This window comes from Phyllostomus hastatus, unplaced genomic scaffold (genome assembly GCF_019186645.2).
Source record: "Phyllostomus hastatus isolate PE091 unplaced genomic scaffold, TTU_PhHast_1.1 phas_contig_40, whole genome shotgun sequence".
In the NCBI taxonomy this organism is placed as follows: Eukaryota; Metazoa; Chordata; class Mammalia; order Chiroptera; family Phyllostomidae; genus Phyllostomus; species Phyllostomus hastatus.
In genome coordinates this window covers 65,071,303-65,086,235 of record NW_025333872.1, presented here as the reverse complement: position 1 = coordinate 65,086,235, position 14,933 = coordinate 65,071,303, and the positions used below count along the sequence as shown (strand labels likewise).

At 38.8% G+C, this 14,933-nt stretch overlaps 1 protein-coding gene across 2 annotated transcripts in view; it reads left to right on the top strand.

Annotated features, from left to right (window-relative positions):
- MCM9 (minichromosome maintenance 9 homologous recombination repair factor) overlaps positions 1 to 13,865 on the top strand; it is a 74,428-nt gene extending 60,563 nt beyond the window's left edge. Inside the window, exons 9-13 of one of the 2 annotated variants that reach the window (XM_045842687.1) lie at positions 3,383 to 3,585; positions 4,223 to 4,318; positions 5,527 to 5,609; positions 6,084 to 6,229; positions 10,328 to 13,865. In XM_045842687.1, the coding sequence (XP_045698643.1) occupies positions 3,383 to 3,585; positions 4,223 to 4,318; positions 5,527 to 5,609; positions 6,084 to 6,229; positions 10,328 to 11,798 (1,999 nt within the window). In that variant the 3' untranslated portion in view covers positions 11,799 to 13,865. Of the gene's footprint in view, positions 1 to 3,382; positions 3,586 to 4,222; positions 4,427 to 5,526; positions 5,610 to 6,083; positions 6,230 to 10,327 lie in introns of both variants that reach the window. The other variant, XM_045842686.1, reaches the window with a different exon arrangement.
- The last annotated feature ends 1,068 nt before the right edge of the window (positions 13,866 to 14,933 follow it).

The window sequence follows — 14,933 nt, the reverse complement described above, 5'->3', positions numbered from 1 at the left end:
TCCACGATCGCTGCTTCACTGGGACCGCCAGCCGCAGCTTGCGCACTCAGAGATCACCACTGCGTTCTTGCGCCCCGGATGGCTGTTGCGCCGATTTCGCGCCAAATTTTCCCCGACCTTCGCGCGCCGCCCACCCGTCTCGTCGTCTCCTACCAATCTGGATGTACGGGTCTACTTCAACTTCTTGGCTGTCCGACTTCCATTTAGATAAATCTTCTCTCAGTTCTGAGTGTTATTCTATCTGTAAATTATTGTTGTTCTAATCTTGGTTGTGCGAGGAGGTACGGTGTGTCCACCTATGCCTCCGTCTTGCCGGAAGTCTCTAGCATGATTATTTTATGACTGTTGAAGCTTGTAACTATAAAATGACCCTGAATTTGATACTAAAGTAAGTAAAGGTTTATTTTTTTTTTATTTATCACTTATTTAGTTCACGTTTATTGAGCATTTAATATGTCACAGGCAGTGCAAGTATTGTAACAATAAATTTAATAGGAAAAAATGTGGTAAGTAAATAAATGCATAAAAAACAACAGGCAGAATCTTTAGGACCACAGACAGTGCTTATCTAAAATGTTTTACCACCAAGATAGCAGTCTGGACGTGAGAGATATTGGTTTTGGAGCCAAGCATATCTGGGTTTGACTCTCAGCTCTGCTGTTTCCTCTCTGTGACCTTGGGAAAGTTATTAATATCTCTGGAATTCTGGCTTCATTAACTACTAAGTTGATGCTAATAATACTATCTGCCTTTGGGTGGTTGTGTGGATTAGGAATACTATATGTACATAAAGCCTAACACAGTGCTTGGTATTATGTTTATCATTATTTTATTATTATTATTATTATTATTATTATTATTATTATTATTATTATTATTATTATTATTGAAGAAGATGGAGCTCATATTGGTTTGGAAAAATGACCATTACCTTACACTAATTTGTGAGTTTATCATTCAGTAGTTATTTAGTGAGCCGTTACTCTGCACGAAGTACTTAGGATTGGACTGTGTCTTTGTGCCTGTGTTTTGAATAGCCTCATTTCAGTTTTTACTGCAGTAATGTCTGTATCACAGGTCTGCTACGATCAGGCTTATACACTGTCTTCCCTGCTTTCAAATGACCAGAGACATCCCACCCCTCTTGGCACTCTTCTCACCCTCTTTCTTTGCTACTGGCAGCTGCCTGACTTATTATCCTGCAGGATTTCCACTTCCCCTGCCCACTGCCCCTTCTATTTTTCATTGCTGGCACTTCCACTAATGCTCCTTGGGCAGACATTTTACTTTACACATATTCTTCCTTAGCCCCCTTCCTTAAGTTTATTCTTTTAATTTTTTTTTTTTTTACAGTTACCACGAATAATTCACCATCTTCTTTCTCTCTTTGCTAGTTCATTCTCCTTCTCACCCATGGGCTGCTTTAAGGTTACATACCTTGCAGATACCCAGGATTCTCCCCAGAAGTTTCTCTTTACCGATGCTCATGCTGACACACCATCGCTGCACATACACTGTCCACAGCCTTATGTCCCCCACCTCCAGCAGTTCTGCACACTAATGAGGGGCAGAGACCTGCTGGACACCTGTCAGAATTCTCAGTATAGCCCTTTGCACATGGGAAATGGCTTATAAAGATCTGTTGACCAGAAAGGAAGAATGATCAATTATTTTTATCTCACATTGAAATAAATTTTTAAAATGTATTTTACATAAAATTTTATTTTGTTTCAATGCCAGTATTGCAGCAATATTTCTTTTTTCTGATAGATGCAAACAGCTTCACTTAGATATGGATTAAATGTGCTTTGTGAGATTAGTTAGGATTCACTTACTACATTATTTTTATGGCAAGCTGGATTCTGCCTTTACAAAACCATTTTGGCACATAAATTATAAGATATCTATCTGTTCAGAATTTTTATCTTTCAGTAATTTTTCTTAAAAGGAGATTTAGTTTTCAGTGAAAGTGTTTTGTTTGTCTTTGTCTTCTTTAGTGGGTATCTTCTTGTGCCACTTACCACAAACTAAGATTCTCAAACTTTTTCAGTCTTAGGGCATGAGGTAATTACTACAGTCAACTGGAAATAGATCAGGGATTAATAAACATAGCACATGTTGGCTGATGCCATAGGGCTATGACTGCTGAGAAGCAGACATGCCACTATAATTAAAAACAGTCATCGACTGCAGAGCATACAAATTTATAGAGGAAGAATCTTACATTTGTTATTGTCAATGAACATGCCATATTATCTTGAGGACTTTTCCATCATTAATAAGTTTACAAGCAATAACTTATAAGTTAATATCCCTACCTGCACTGCCACTGCTCCATTCAGAACTTGTGTGCCTCTTCCTGGACCATTGCCCCCATCCCTCCCGGTGTCCATCCTTGGCCCTCCCCATCTAACCCAGCCACCATTTCCAGTTCCCTTCAATCTTCCCTCTGCTGTTGCTCCTCAAAAACTTGATGCTAATCAGCCTTTATTTTTCTTGATTTCCTCTACTTCCTTTCCTCCGTCTCTTCTTCCCTCCCTTATCTCTATGTCTGTTTTTTAGTTCTTTCACTTTCAGGAAAAAATCAAAGTGAACACACAAAGCTTTTGCTTCAATCACTCAAAATTCTCCAAAATCACCCTCACCCTCCACCTTCCCCATGAATACATATACACATGCACGTGTATATATATCCACATTTTTAAAAAGATTTTATTTATTTGTTTTTATGGGGGGAGGGAGGGAAAAAGAGAGGGAGCAAAACATTGATGTGTGAGAGAAACTGGTTGCCTCTCACACACTCGCAGCCAACGACTGGCCTACAACCCAGCCATGTGCCTTGACTGGGAATCAGACCAGCAACAACATTTCAGTTTGTGGGAGGACACTCAACCCACTGAGCCACACCAGTCAGGGCAATATCTCCACTTTCAAAAGTCCGCATGTCGTAAAGGTCCTGGTTCAAAAGCAACTTTGTAATGTTTTCCAATCATCTCTTCCATCCACATCAATGAGTATACATCATCTTTACTTCTCCTGGCACCTTTATAGTTCTGGAACTCACCATATTCTGCCTTGTGTTACCATTATAGTGGTTTGAAAGCTCCTTAAAAGCACTATCCATGTTTGGTTGATTTTGTATTCCTCCTAGCACCCTACAGATGGATCTGCTCATAGTCATAAAAAGTGTTTATGAATACTTTCTTCTCTACAAGATAGGCTAGTGTGAATGTACTTTGTTGAACTTGGTGTTTGTGATACCTCCTTGTATCATTACACATTCTCTTTTACAGGAGTTTCTTTACATTTTCAAGATGCAAGTTTAATCTTGTTTTTTATTTGAATCTCAACATTAAGTGAATTGTACTCTCTCTTTTTGTAGCCTCGTGTGCAAGCTGAACACAAGGACCACCATCCTGGCAGCAACTAACCCAAAAGGCCAGTACGACCCCTACGAGTCTGTGTCTGTGAACATTGCCCTTGGCAGCCCACTCTTAAGTCGATTTGACCTGATCCTGGTTTTGCTTGATACCAAGAATGAAGACTGGGATCGTATAATTTCTTCCTTTATCTTAGAAAACAAAGGTATGTGAAGACAAATTATTCAAACTGAAAAAGAAAGAAAGTAGACATAACTAAATGAAATTTTCTTTGAAGAAAAATTAAATAAATACCCAAGGTACCCTACCTACCAGGAACAGAAAGCTGCTTAGACTGAAAGCAGTGAGAGGAGCCCGTGAGCCCAGAATAATCAGAGAGTAAAGGGCTTTTGTCTGTCTGCCACTAATGAGGTTATAGTTGTGAATATGTTTTTCATGATGAAAGGGGACAATCTTATATAATTATTACTCCTGAATGCAAGAAAAACTTTATGATAATATAATTTTTACTTCTTACGAGGAAAACTGGACTGAATTATGAAGCAAAAATCTAAATATGGTTTCTCGTTAAATTAAACTTGATTTCTCAAGTATTATTTTAAAATATGCGGCAGACCAGAATTATTTTGACTAATTTTAACCCTTGTAGGAAGCTTACCTTTATTAAACTTGGACCCTAACACTGTTCTAGAACTACACAGAGACAGGTCTAGGTTTCAATAGCCACAAAACCTAAATGTTATTTTTTTTTAAATGAGTGCATGAACTTTATCAAAAGTCTTAAAATGAGATTATTTGCCTTTTGTGACAATTTTTACTGACCCAGTACCTGATATGTACAGGTTACCCAAGCAAATCAGAGAAGCTCTGGAGCATGGAAAAGATGAAAACCTACTTCTGCCTCATTAGGAGTCTTCAGCCCACACTGTCTGAAGCGGGTAATCAGGTTCTTCTCCGGTACTACCAGATGCAGAGGCAGAGTGATTCCCGGAACGCTGCCCGGACCACCATCCGCCTGTTGGAGAGCTTGATACGATTAGCAGAAGGTTTATTTCATTTGACAAATGAATTTTTTATTGGGTACCTAATTTGTACAAGGCATGGGGGTTGGTACCATGAATTCAAAGATGAATAAGAATAATCTCTACTCTAAGGTGCTCATAGTTGCTCATTCAAGTAAAGACTCTGAGCTATGAAACCTCTACTCTTATGGGGACATTTATGGGTGTTGAGTGAAGTGTAGTGTCATTAGAAAGAGGAACCTTTGTGATATCTCAGGACCTCCTATAACTTAAGATGTCATCTATTTAGAAAGTCTTAGTTACTGTGGTTTTGTTTCTTGTGGCAGTCTATTAGTATTCTGGGTTAGATACTGCCTTGTTTGGAAGTGTTTCCTGTACAGCAAACTGCCACTAACATTACAACACCAAATCACCTTATCCTATCCCCAAGGTATGAGAGTTTCCTGCTAATGTACAGCTTACATGCATCTCAAGGTTTTTTTAGGGGTTTTTTTTTGTTTTTGTTTTTGTTTTGAGCATTGGCTTTTACAATTAGCCCTTGTTTAAATAATTCAAACAAATTTCACATGAACTAATTGTACCATATGATGACATAATATATGCTTAATAAAAAGCTCTATAAAACAGATACACTTTACTTTTTAAGGATTTATAGCTAACATTAGGGCAAGAAATACCCAAATTTTATGTTCAGGAGCTGGGTAGTTTTGAAAAGCTCACAGATAAAGAAAAGGGCCAGAGATGAGAAATGAGTTTAATTTTGTATGTTTCTATAATAGACTCGAAAGTAAGGATTAAAATTGTTGAATATTAAATATATGCTTATATAACCCCTTTCTTTTCTGGAGCCCAGAATACTTTTTCATGTAAATTACATACACTTGCCATGGGCAGTGCAGAAGGATTAGGCCCTTTATTAGAGGAATAACGTTAAAGCGAGTTAAACTTAGACTTTTGTACTTATTCTGGTAAAATTAATTTGTCATTAGTAGCTCATTTAGAATATACAATTCTTTTGAAGGGGGATCAGGTAGAATATTACATATATCACCTCAAATATGTATTTAAATATATATTTAAAACTTTTCCATCTTTATCATTTTAAATGCATCTTATTTTCTTAGCTCATGCTCGCCTGATGTTTCGTGACACTGTGACTCTGGAAGACGCTATTACAGTGGTGTCCGTAATGGAGTCCTCAATGCAGGTAAGGACATTTTGTACTAATATTCAAATTGTAATTACAAATGGTAAATAAAATTGTGTATCAGAAGTTACTAAAATGATCATGTCCTAGACCTCATACTTCCTGGAAATATATCCAAAAAAAAACATTTAAAATAAGGGGAAAATATTGTGATAGAAACATTCTCTGCATCAGTAGTATGCTTTTGCCTATCTGTGTAAAGTAGTGGGTCTCAGTCCTTTTTCTCCGTCACACCTAAGGGATGCTCATGGTCCCACTAGTGAGAACATGGCTTCCTAGAGCAATGCTTGCTAGCAAGAATAGGGGAAGAAAACTACTGAAATTTGAAAAAGGCCCCCAGATGATTCTGATTTCAGGGTGGGGGTATGAAGGGCTGGTCTTAGCTATCTGGGCTCAGTGGTCCCTAGTGTGTACCTGTGTGTGCAGGCTGGCCTGGTGACTCTCCCTGGTCTTTTCCATTTCTCATACCTTCAGGGAGGCGCACTGCTGGGAGGTGTGAATGCACTCCACACCTCCTTTCCTGAAAACCCTCTGGAGCAGTACCAGAGGCAGTGTGAACTTATTCTAGAAAGACTTGAGCTGCCCAACCTCCTGAGTGAAGAGCTAAGAAGACTTGAAAGGTGAGAAAAGAAAACCAGGAAAGGCATATAATGGAAAATCTTTATTTGGCATTTGTGAAACAAAGGATAAATTAAGTGGAAAACCTGTCTGTGCTATCTGTAGGTGATTGTTTCAGTTATCCATTGCTATATAATTAGCTACCCCAAAACTCAGTGGCTGAAAGAAACACTACCCTCATTCCAGTGCTCACTTTTCTGGGAGTTGGAAATTGAAGGGACTTATGGGGATGGTTTATCTCCACATCATGTCAGGTGGGGTTACTCGTATACCTGCTTTTAACTGGGAGCTCAGCTGGGATTGGCACATCCAGATGGCTTCCATCACATGTGTGGTGTCTTTGCTGGAGTGACTTAAATGGCTGGGGGCTGGCTGGCTCTCTCTGCTGTAGGGTAGTCAGAATTCTGCTACGGTAGCTTAGGACTCCAATAAGAGTGGGAGTTGCTAGGCCTCTTATGGGCTGGACCAGGACTGCAGCAGCATGGCCTCTGCCACATTCTGTAGATCAGAGTAAGTCACAAGGTCAGCCTGCAGGCACAGCAGAAAGAAATGAACACCACCTCTTGGTGGGAGATGCGGCACAGACACATGGAAATGGGGGAATTGATGGTCACCATCTTTGGAGACTACCTTTGAAAGCTACATTTTCTTGATTTGCTGGTCTAGTGAACTTCATGGAAAACACTGTTAGGTTCTTTACTATATGTAGTAAGCTATATATAATTTTACTATATATATATATAGTAAAATTTATAGCACTGGGTCTCAATTATATGAGAAGCACCAAAGTAAGCTACCTACAGTTCATACCCAAGATGTGCAGTTGCTGTGGAATCAAGACACCCTGGTGAATGGGCTTTATCATAATGTTCATTACTACCACTTCTTCCTCTTCTCGTTCTTTGGCTCCTTGTAGGAAGTGGAGTGGTGCCATTCAGAGAGGTGGCTGGGGCTGCTGTTAAGAAAGAGGGAGCTGGACTCCAGGAGCAATCTGCCCTAGGCCAGACCCAAACACGAAATACCTACTTGGCCTCCATTTTTCCTTACTAGGAGAGAACATGTGGAAGGGAGTTTACATGAAGAATTTTAGTGTTTATTAATATTTTAATTTTCTTATTGTTTTTAAAGCTTTCTTCCAAACATAATAAATATTTGATCATTAGTCCTTATATAACCTTGGTAAGAGAAATTCACAGGTAGAAGACTGAGGCCCAGACTGGTTTTAGGCCAGCGTAAGCTAGCGTACTCGGCAAGTTACAGAAATAGAGATAGCTAGTACTGACCATCAGCCAGGAAAGGCCCTCCTGGTTCCCGAGCTGCACTTTTCCTTTCCTGAATGCCCAAGTTCCAGCCTTTTAAAATGTAACATGTTTAACAGTCAGACTAAAATAATTCCCAGTGAGAAAGATGTATTTTATGTTGAAGAGGGAAATCTTCCTATAGAGTAACAACTCAGGAAGGACAAAAGGAATGTTTCAAAACTCACCTTTTCAAGGATTTGTCAAAATAGGGACATAGGGCAAGGATTGTATCATATGCATTACCTGAAGAATTGTTTCTGGAAACTGAATGTTTGTTTGCATGTCCCTAAATATATGAGCTTCTAAAATCCTAGACTTCAAGTCTGTGCCTGTGAAACAGGAATGAGGAACAGCAAGTGTGTATCCATTTGGATATCATCTTGATCAGTAAGTGGCTGAATAATTGCCCTGAACCTGGGCAGTGGTGGTGATCTCAAAGCTGGAGTCTGGTGAATGGAGTGCATGTGGAAGTGGAGCAGCTGCAGGAGAACGTGGGGGCCACGTTGGAACTGTGGACTGGCATTTTCTCCTATTCACTCACTCACTCATCCAGCACCTTTTCTTTCCAGTTTATAAACCTTAGCACAGCCTTCCTGGGCAAGTGTGAGGCTGGCTTTGTCCTCCTAATACACCAGGTGCCAGCCTGCATTAGACTTGTACTTTGTATAAAATCAATCCACTTTTTTGGTCTCCTATTTTTTTAATGACTGAGAGTAGGGTGTTAAGATCAAAGCCCTTCCTTTGATTCTCTTATGGTTTGTTGTAGCAGATCCTTTCCAGGCCTGCCCTGGGCTTAGCTTTGCTTTTGGAGACACTGCTCATTTTTGGAGACTGACCAGAACCTGATCATTTTGACTACCAAAAACATGCTGGATTCAGTAAAGGAAGGAATGTGAAGCTAAGAATCAGTGTTATGTGACAGAAAAGTAGCAATTGGACTTAACTAAATTTAGAATGACTCTCCTACAAGGAAAAAAGAAAAAAGAGTAGGTGATGATCTAAAAGGTAGGATTCTGCCTTAAGATGTTCTTTTCTTCTGATATTTCTTTGTAATGCAGAGGCCTGTTGGGTGTTGATCCTCAAAGCAACAAAACCTGGGGCCCTGCAAATGAAAGTGAATTACCTCTACAACACAATCTAAAGCTGATCTTGACAAGTGAGAAAGCCCCAAGTAGCATCCCCTTAGGAAAGAATTCTCTATTCCTTAAGAAGATCACATATCAGTCATGAAACTATTTGTATTTTTATCACACTTTTCTTCTAGAAAATGCTTTTAGTGACATCCTGCCTCAAATGGTGGCCATTCTACCCACCTCAAATCAGAATACAAAGATGCTGTCTTTTACGAAATTATAGTAAAACTACAGACATTTTTATGTAGGGGAGAATTTAATTCTCAAAGTCAGAATTAGACTAAAATAGTGAGCTAAATTATTTTTATATCCCTGAAAATTATCTTCTTTTAAGACCTTGTTAGGGAGCTTTAATAATTATTAGTATCTGTGACCTCAATTTGCTGCTGAAAGTGTACCAGGTAGTAGTAATTTTGAAAGCTACTTTTTTTTTTGGTTGGTCGGTTGGTTGTGACTGTAGTGAACATGAATTTGCTATATTGGTGTTTCCAAATCTAGCAAGTGTGGGTATAACCTAATATTTACACAATAAAATGTTTTTCTCGATAGTAAAAGGTGATATATGTTCTTTGTAGAATATTTTGAAAAGTAACAGTAATGAATTAATAAGGAAATCACATAAAATCTTATTTCTCAGAGGGATCTGCCATTAACACGTCAATGTATTTAGTACATTTAAATTTAAAATGTATTTAAATTTAATGTATTTTCTTCTATTTCTGTCATATACATGTTTTTAGAATAATTTATTCATCTGCTTTTTGATGTGATTCCCTTGCAGATTTAGAACTTGGAAGCAGGATCATGTCGCCCCTTACTCTGAAAAGGTGGCTCTAGGTTGTTAGGAAGGGCTTGCTAACAGATTTGCTTTTGAGAAACTTCAGTCTCCGTTAGAAAACGAGCCCCTGGTTTTAGTTCTGTTTCTAATATGCACAAGATTTAAAATGGATATCACTGATCAGATCATTCAGGGAGGGTCAGTAGGTTTTGATTCCTATCAACTTGTACAGTAGGTGCCCAGACCACATTTGAAACTGGGCTTTGCAGGAGAGATGCCGCCGTTGTCTGGGGAAGGGCTGCCGTGAATGTGAGTGTGGGAGCTGTGGGCACAGGAATCACAGCCTCTTTACTCCTCAGGAAGGTGAGTTTGAGAGGCACTAAAACTCAGTACCTCAATGAGGTAAAGAGATGTGAGAAATCATAATTTCTAGTTTTCCACTTTTGTTCTGATCTGCAAACTTGTTGCTAAGCAACTAGACCCACCTTCTTGATCAACAATAAGCTACTGTGCCAATAGCTAAAAAAGTCTGTCTTGTAGTTACACATTTAACACACGAGATATACTGAGCATTTTACACTGATCTTCAAACAATCTTACATGAATTAAATGGACTTTTAGGGAGAAGGAAAATGTAGAAATCCATTACTTTATTTTCTTTATTTTACTTCACTTCAGGGTCAAATCAGAATGATTTTCAGATCACTTCAGCTCTATTTTGATGGAAAAGATAATTTCCTCTTGCTGTTCTTAGAGGCTGTATTTGGTGGTAACTTGGAATTATGTTGGCATTAACCCTTAGATGGCATCTCAGACACTGAAGAAATGAAAAGGTTAAAAAAAATTTCCTTCCCTTCCCAATACAAATTTTCCTTATTTCTGCTATAGGTTACAGAATCAGAGTGTGTACCAATCCCAGCCAAGGGCAGTGGAGGCAGAGTCTGCTCCAGGGTCCTCGAGAAATGGTCCAGGGGAAGAGTCCAGGTTCAGAACGTCAACACAACAAGAAGTGAATTGTAGCACACGTACCTCTTATACCGAAGGCAGTCCCAGGGGAAGCCCGCTTCTTGATTCCCTACCTCATGTGGGGCCTAATAGGCCAACAAGCAGAAAATATTCAGCTCAGCACAAAGGGGGCAGAGATGATGGTTTGGATTGGTTTGACTCCATGGAAACTCATCAGATTGAACCCAAAAACACTGTTCCTGTGTCTCCTGGTCTCAAAACAACTCGAGGGAAAATGGCTTTGAAAAGCTCCAATAAATCTCAGGGTAAGGAAAAGAGTGAGCCAGTCCAAAGGAGCAAATTGGAAACTGGACAGCCTCCAGCACCAGGAGAGACAGAAGCTCCATTGAGTCCAGAGAGTGTTGAAGGGAAAAAGGAAAAAAGGGCAACAGTAGTTGCTGAAACAACAGGAACTGCTGGAGAACCAGACTCAGTACTGACTCATCATGTCCCCAGGAAACTGCACAGGCTGCGCAAGGAGAGGGCCCAGGAGCTGTGCAGAAAGCCCACCAGGGCGCCTTCCCAGCCCACAAGCCCTTCTCATCCTCCATCCACCCTTGTACATAGCCCAGAAAGGATGCTGGAAACTCCCAGAAGAAAGAGACAGAAATCCCTTCCTCAGCTGAAAGAGCCTGAACCTGGAAGTGTTGAAAGTCCGGGTCCTCCTGTGGCCAAACTAGCAAAATTTACTTTCAAACACAAGTCAAAACTTATCCACTCCCCTGAAGGCTACAACCATGTGTCTCCTCGTACAACTGACATAGCAGTTCAGAGTCTGAAAATTTCCCATCTTGGAACCAGAGGAGAAGGAGCTCTGCTGGTGAAGGGTCCAGAAAAGTTGGCCTCCGCCTCAGGAAACGGCAGCTCAGAGCAGCTGCGAGGGCGGGCAACACAGGTGTCACAGCAGCCACCAGAGGAAGACAAGTCAAGAGAGGAGAGGGAACGTGCCTCTGGAAAGAGAGTTAGGCAGCCTGAATCTGAGCTTTGGAATGAGACTGGGCATTTGCATCCTACATGTGGAAGAGACAAAAAGGAAGAGTTTTCATGCAATAATAAAAGCAGCAAGGTTCATGCTTGCACTTTAGCTAAATTGGCCAACTTCTCCTTTACTTCCTCCTCTGAATCTAAATCAGAATCCCTGCCTCCTCCTGAAAGTGAGAACTGGCGAGAGAGAGGCTCAAGCTCTCCTCCCACGACCACAGCTACAATGCTTGGCAGGAAAAGGAAAACTTTTCAATTAGAGGGGTCAACTGAGAGATTCAGTCTTTCAAAAAAATCTCTCTTTGCTTTACCAGAACTAGAAGATGAATCATTAGATTTTGATTGGGATGAAGAAATGAGAAAAAAGCCATAATCATGAAAAGCTTGCTAGTCAAATTCCATCCTCCCCAACTCAACACAGCACCTTTAGGATATCACCATGGTCTCTGTGTATGTACAGAACTATAGGCCGTATCAAGTGTCCTTCCAAAAACCAGCTCCCCCGTCAGGTTTTGTAAATTTCAGGTTTATCTTCATGACTCAAAAAGTTGTTTAATCAGTGTAGGTCAGTGCGATACTAGCACTTGAATTAATTGTGCATAATTTTGCAGATGGAGTACTTGCATTCCTGAAGATGTTCCTCGTGGTTTTGTTTTTAAGGAGTGGGTCTTCCCAGGATTCCGCCCTTCATTCACTCAGGAACAAATGTCAGGAAGGTAGAGATCCTAGAGCTAACAAGTTAGATGAATTCTTCTGTTTCCCCCCCGCCCTTTTTTTTTACTGCTGATGTGCCAAGTGTGGTGAGTACTTATGGTTTGACAAAATCATATGATTTTTCTAATATTGTTTTTTGTTTACTATGTGTAAGATTTAAGGTGACTAATCCTTTTTTTTCCTCTTTGAGAGGCACCCTTACAATTGCAATTGCACTGTATTCCTAAAGATCTGGCAATTGGTCAAATATTCTGAAGTCTCAACCTTTGGAGTTTTTGTTTCTTTCACCAGCCTACATTTTGTGCTTCAGATCCTTTTTCTCTTCTGGGGCCCTCCCTTCAACACAACTTCAGCCCTGTTGGAAGGAAAGAGAGTGTGCCGTGGTCTCAGTCATGTATCATGGTCTCTACCCAAGTAGTTAATATGGAAATGTGATTCCTACTGTTATGACTCATGTGCCTTTTAAACCAAGCAAATGACTGTGTGTGGTAGTAAAAGGCAGCTCAAGCTCTGTCTTTCTTTAAATCACCCTTCCTTTGGATTCTAGCAGGGACTTTTGAATCCATAATTACAGGATTTATTTTCAGAAGTACGAAATTATAAAAAAACTTTACATTCTTTCACTGAGAGACTTTTAGATGTAAAGGGTGCTCAAAATTATATGTACTTTGTGTAATGACCATTTCATTAAATTTATACAGAAAACATTAGGCACCCAATTTTTTGAGCATTTATTTAAACATTAATTGCAAAATCAACTGATTAAATTTACTGAAAAGTTTTAATCATGAGTACAAATTTAGTATGGATGAGTCTTTGGAAATCTCTAAACACCTTAAACAACTGATGAAAGACATCATTAGCAGTTTTTGTAAAATTTATTATTGTGTGTTCACTTATACCTAGTCTGAAACATCAAGACTATAGTTTTGATAATGTCTTTGTTATTTCTGTACTTAATAACTTCCTAGTGTAGTATGATTCTTAATGTGGTATATTCCTAGTCTTTCAGCATTAGTACTTTCCTGGGCTTCAGTATTTTACTAAAACTAAAGGAAAGGGAAAGTAACTGGGTTACTGACCAATAGTTGATTCTTGGTCTGGACTTGGTCTAATTGTGTAGATGAGGGAGTGATTCAAACCTGAGCCACAGTGTCGAGCTGCCTTTCAAATCCCTTTCTTATAAATTTTTGTTTTTGCAACTTGGTATCTTATGCAGTAATGATATATTAAGCTTTACATGTTTGACAGTACATAACCTATTAGCTTATCATTTACAGTATTTTGATCTCTTTTTGTTTGTTTGTTTGTCTTACTATTTAAAAATTCTTAATTGGGAATGTTGATTTTAGAGCTTTTATTTCTTAGTAATGAGTGATTTGGTTTATACAGTTAACTTGTCTCTTCAGGACATTGAGTAATTTATCTTTTAAAATACAGTGCTGAATTGTTTCTCTTAGTTGTATGAGACCACCATGTCACCTTCTACCTGGTTATTATTTGTATTCACCATGCATCCTATTATTTGTGCTAGGAAAGCCACCCTATTTTTTTATTCCAGTAACTTCTGCCAGGATCATTTGGGCAAGTAACAAGTTCCATGTGCTTTCCCAGATAAAAACAACTACATATGCAAATATTATAAACAGACATAATTACTAGAAGTAATAAAATACTCAGTGTGAACCCTCCCCTACTAACTAAAAAATTAAACTTGTATTACAGCCTACTTTTGTGTTTTTACTACCTTGTTGTGCTTGTATTTGATGCGCAAAGTTTCACGGCTTGGTCAGCAGGAAGTCCCTTTATGTAATGCCAATATTCTTTTATGACTGACATTTCTAAAAACATCCGTGCTATTTGTTCTAGCCCTGGTTTGATGTTTTTCCCTGTCTCAGATCATAGAATCAGCTACCCCATGGCACATATTTCCTTTAGAATCTAATGGTGCTATAGGCCTGTGGTTTCATAACAGCTAAGACTGTCTTTTACATGGTATTTAATGTATGTACCAAGGTAGCACATAGGTATCTCAGGGGAAATGTGTACAATCTCAGAAATCACATTTCTGACCAATAAAGGAAAGTGTCAAAATAATACTTAATTCTGAACCAACATGTCATAGTATTTTTATTTCAGAGCAGTGAACTCCTTAGAAACATTTTAATAATGTAAAATTATTTAAACACAATAAAAGCTCATTTTTTTTGTGAAAAGACCAAACCAGATATTTCATTCTGTTATAAATATATAAAAGATTGAGTTTTCTTTTTTTTTAGTTTCTTTTTTTATTTTTATATTTTTTTTAACATTTTATTTATTTTTAGAGAGGGGAAGGAGAAAGAGAGGGAGAGAAATCTCCTTGGCCCTCAACCCAGGCATATACCCTGACTGGGGATCAAACCAGTGACCCTTTGCTTCACAGGCCAGTGCTCAATCCCCTGAGTCACACTAGCCAGGGCAAGAATTGAGTTTTCTGACACTTTAAAAGATACACACTTCAGTGTGTATGTGCTATTGTAAAATTGATAACAGGGATTTTATTATTGTAATTTTTAGGGTTTCTTAAAAATGTAGACAAAACAAGCATATTATTCTGGTATCTTTAACTTGGGCCAGATTCAACCAAACTTGAAAATTTTTCTGAAGATATACCAAAACTTTAATAATAGAGATCTATTCTTGGTTGACAAATTTTAATTCTGGCAAACCTACATATTCTTTATGTGTATATTGTACTTGATTCTATGCCTTTCCCAAGTGCTAAACCTGCCTAACTGGTAGAATTATTGGA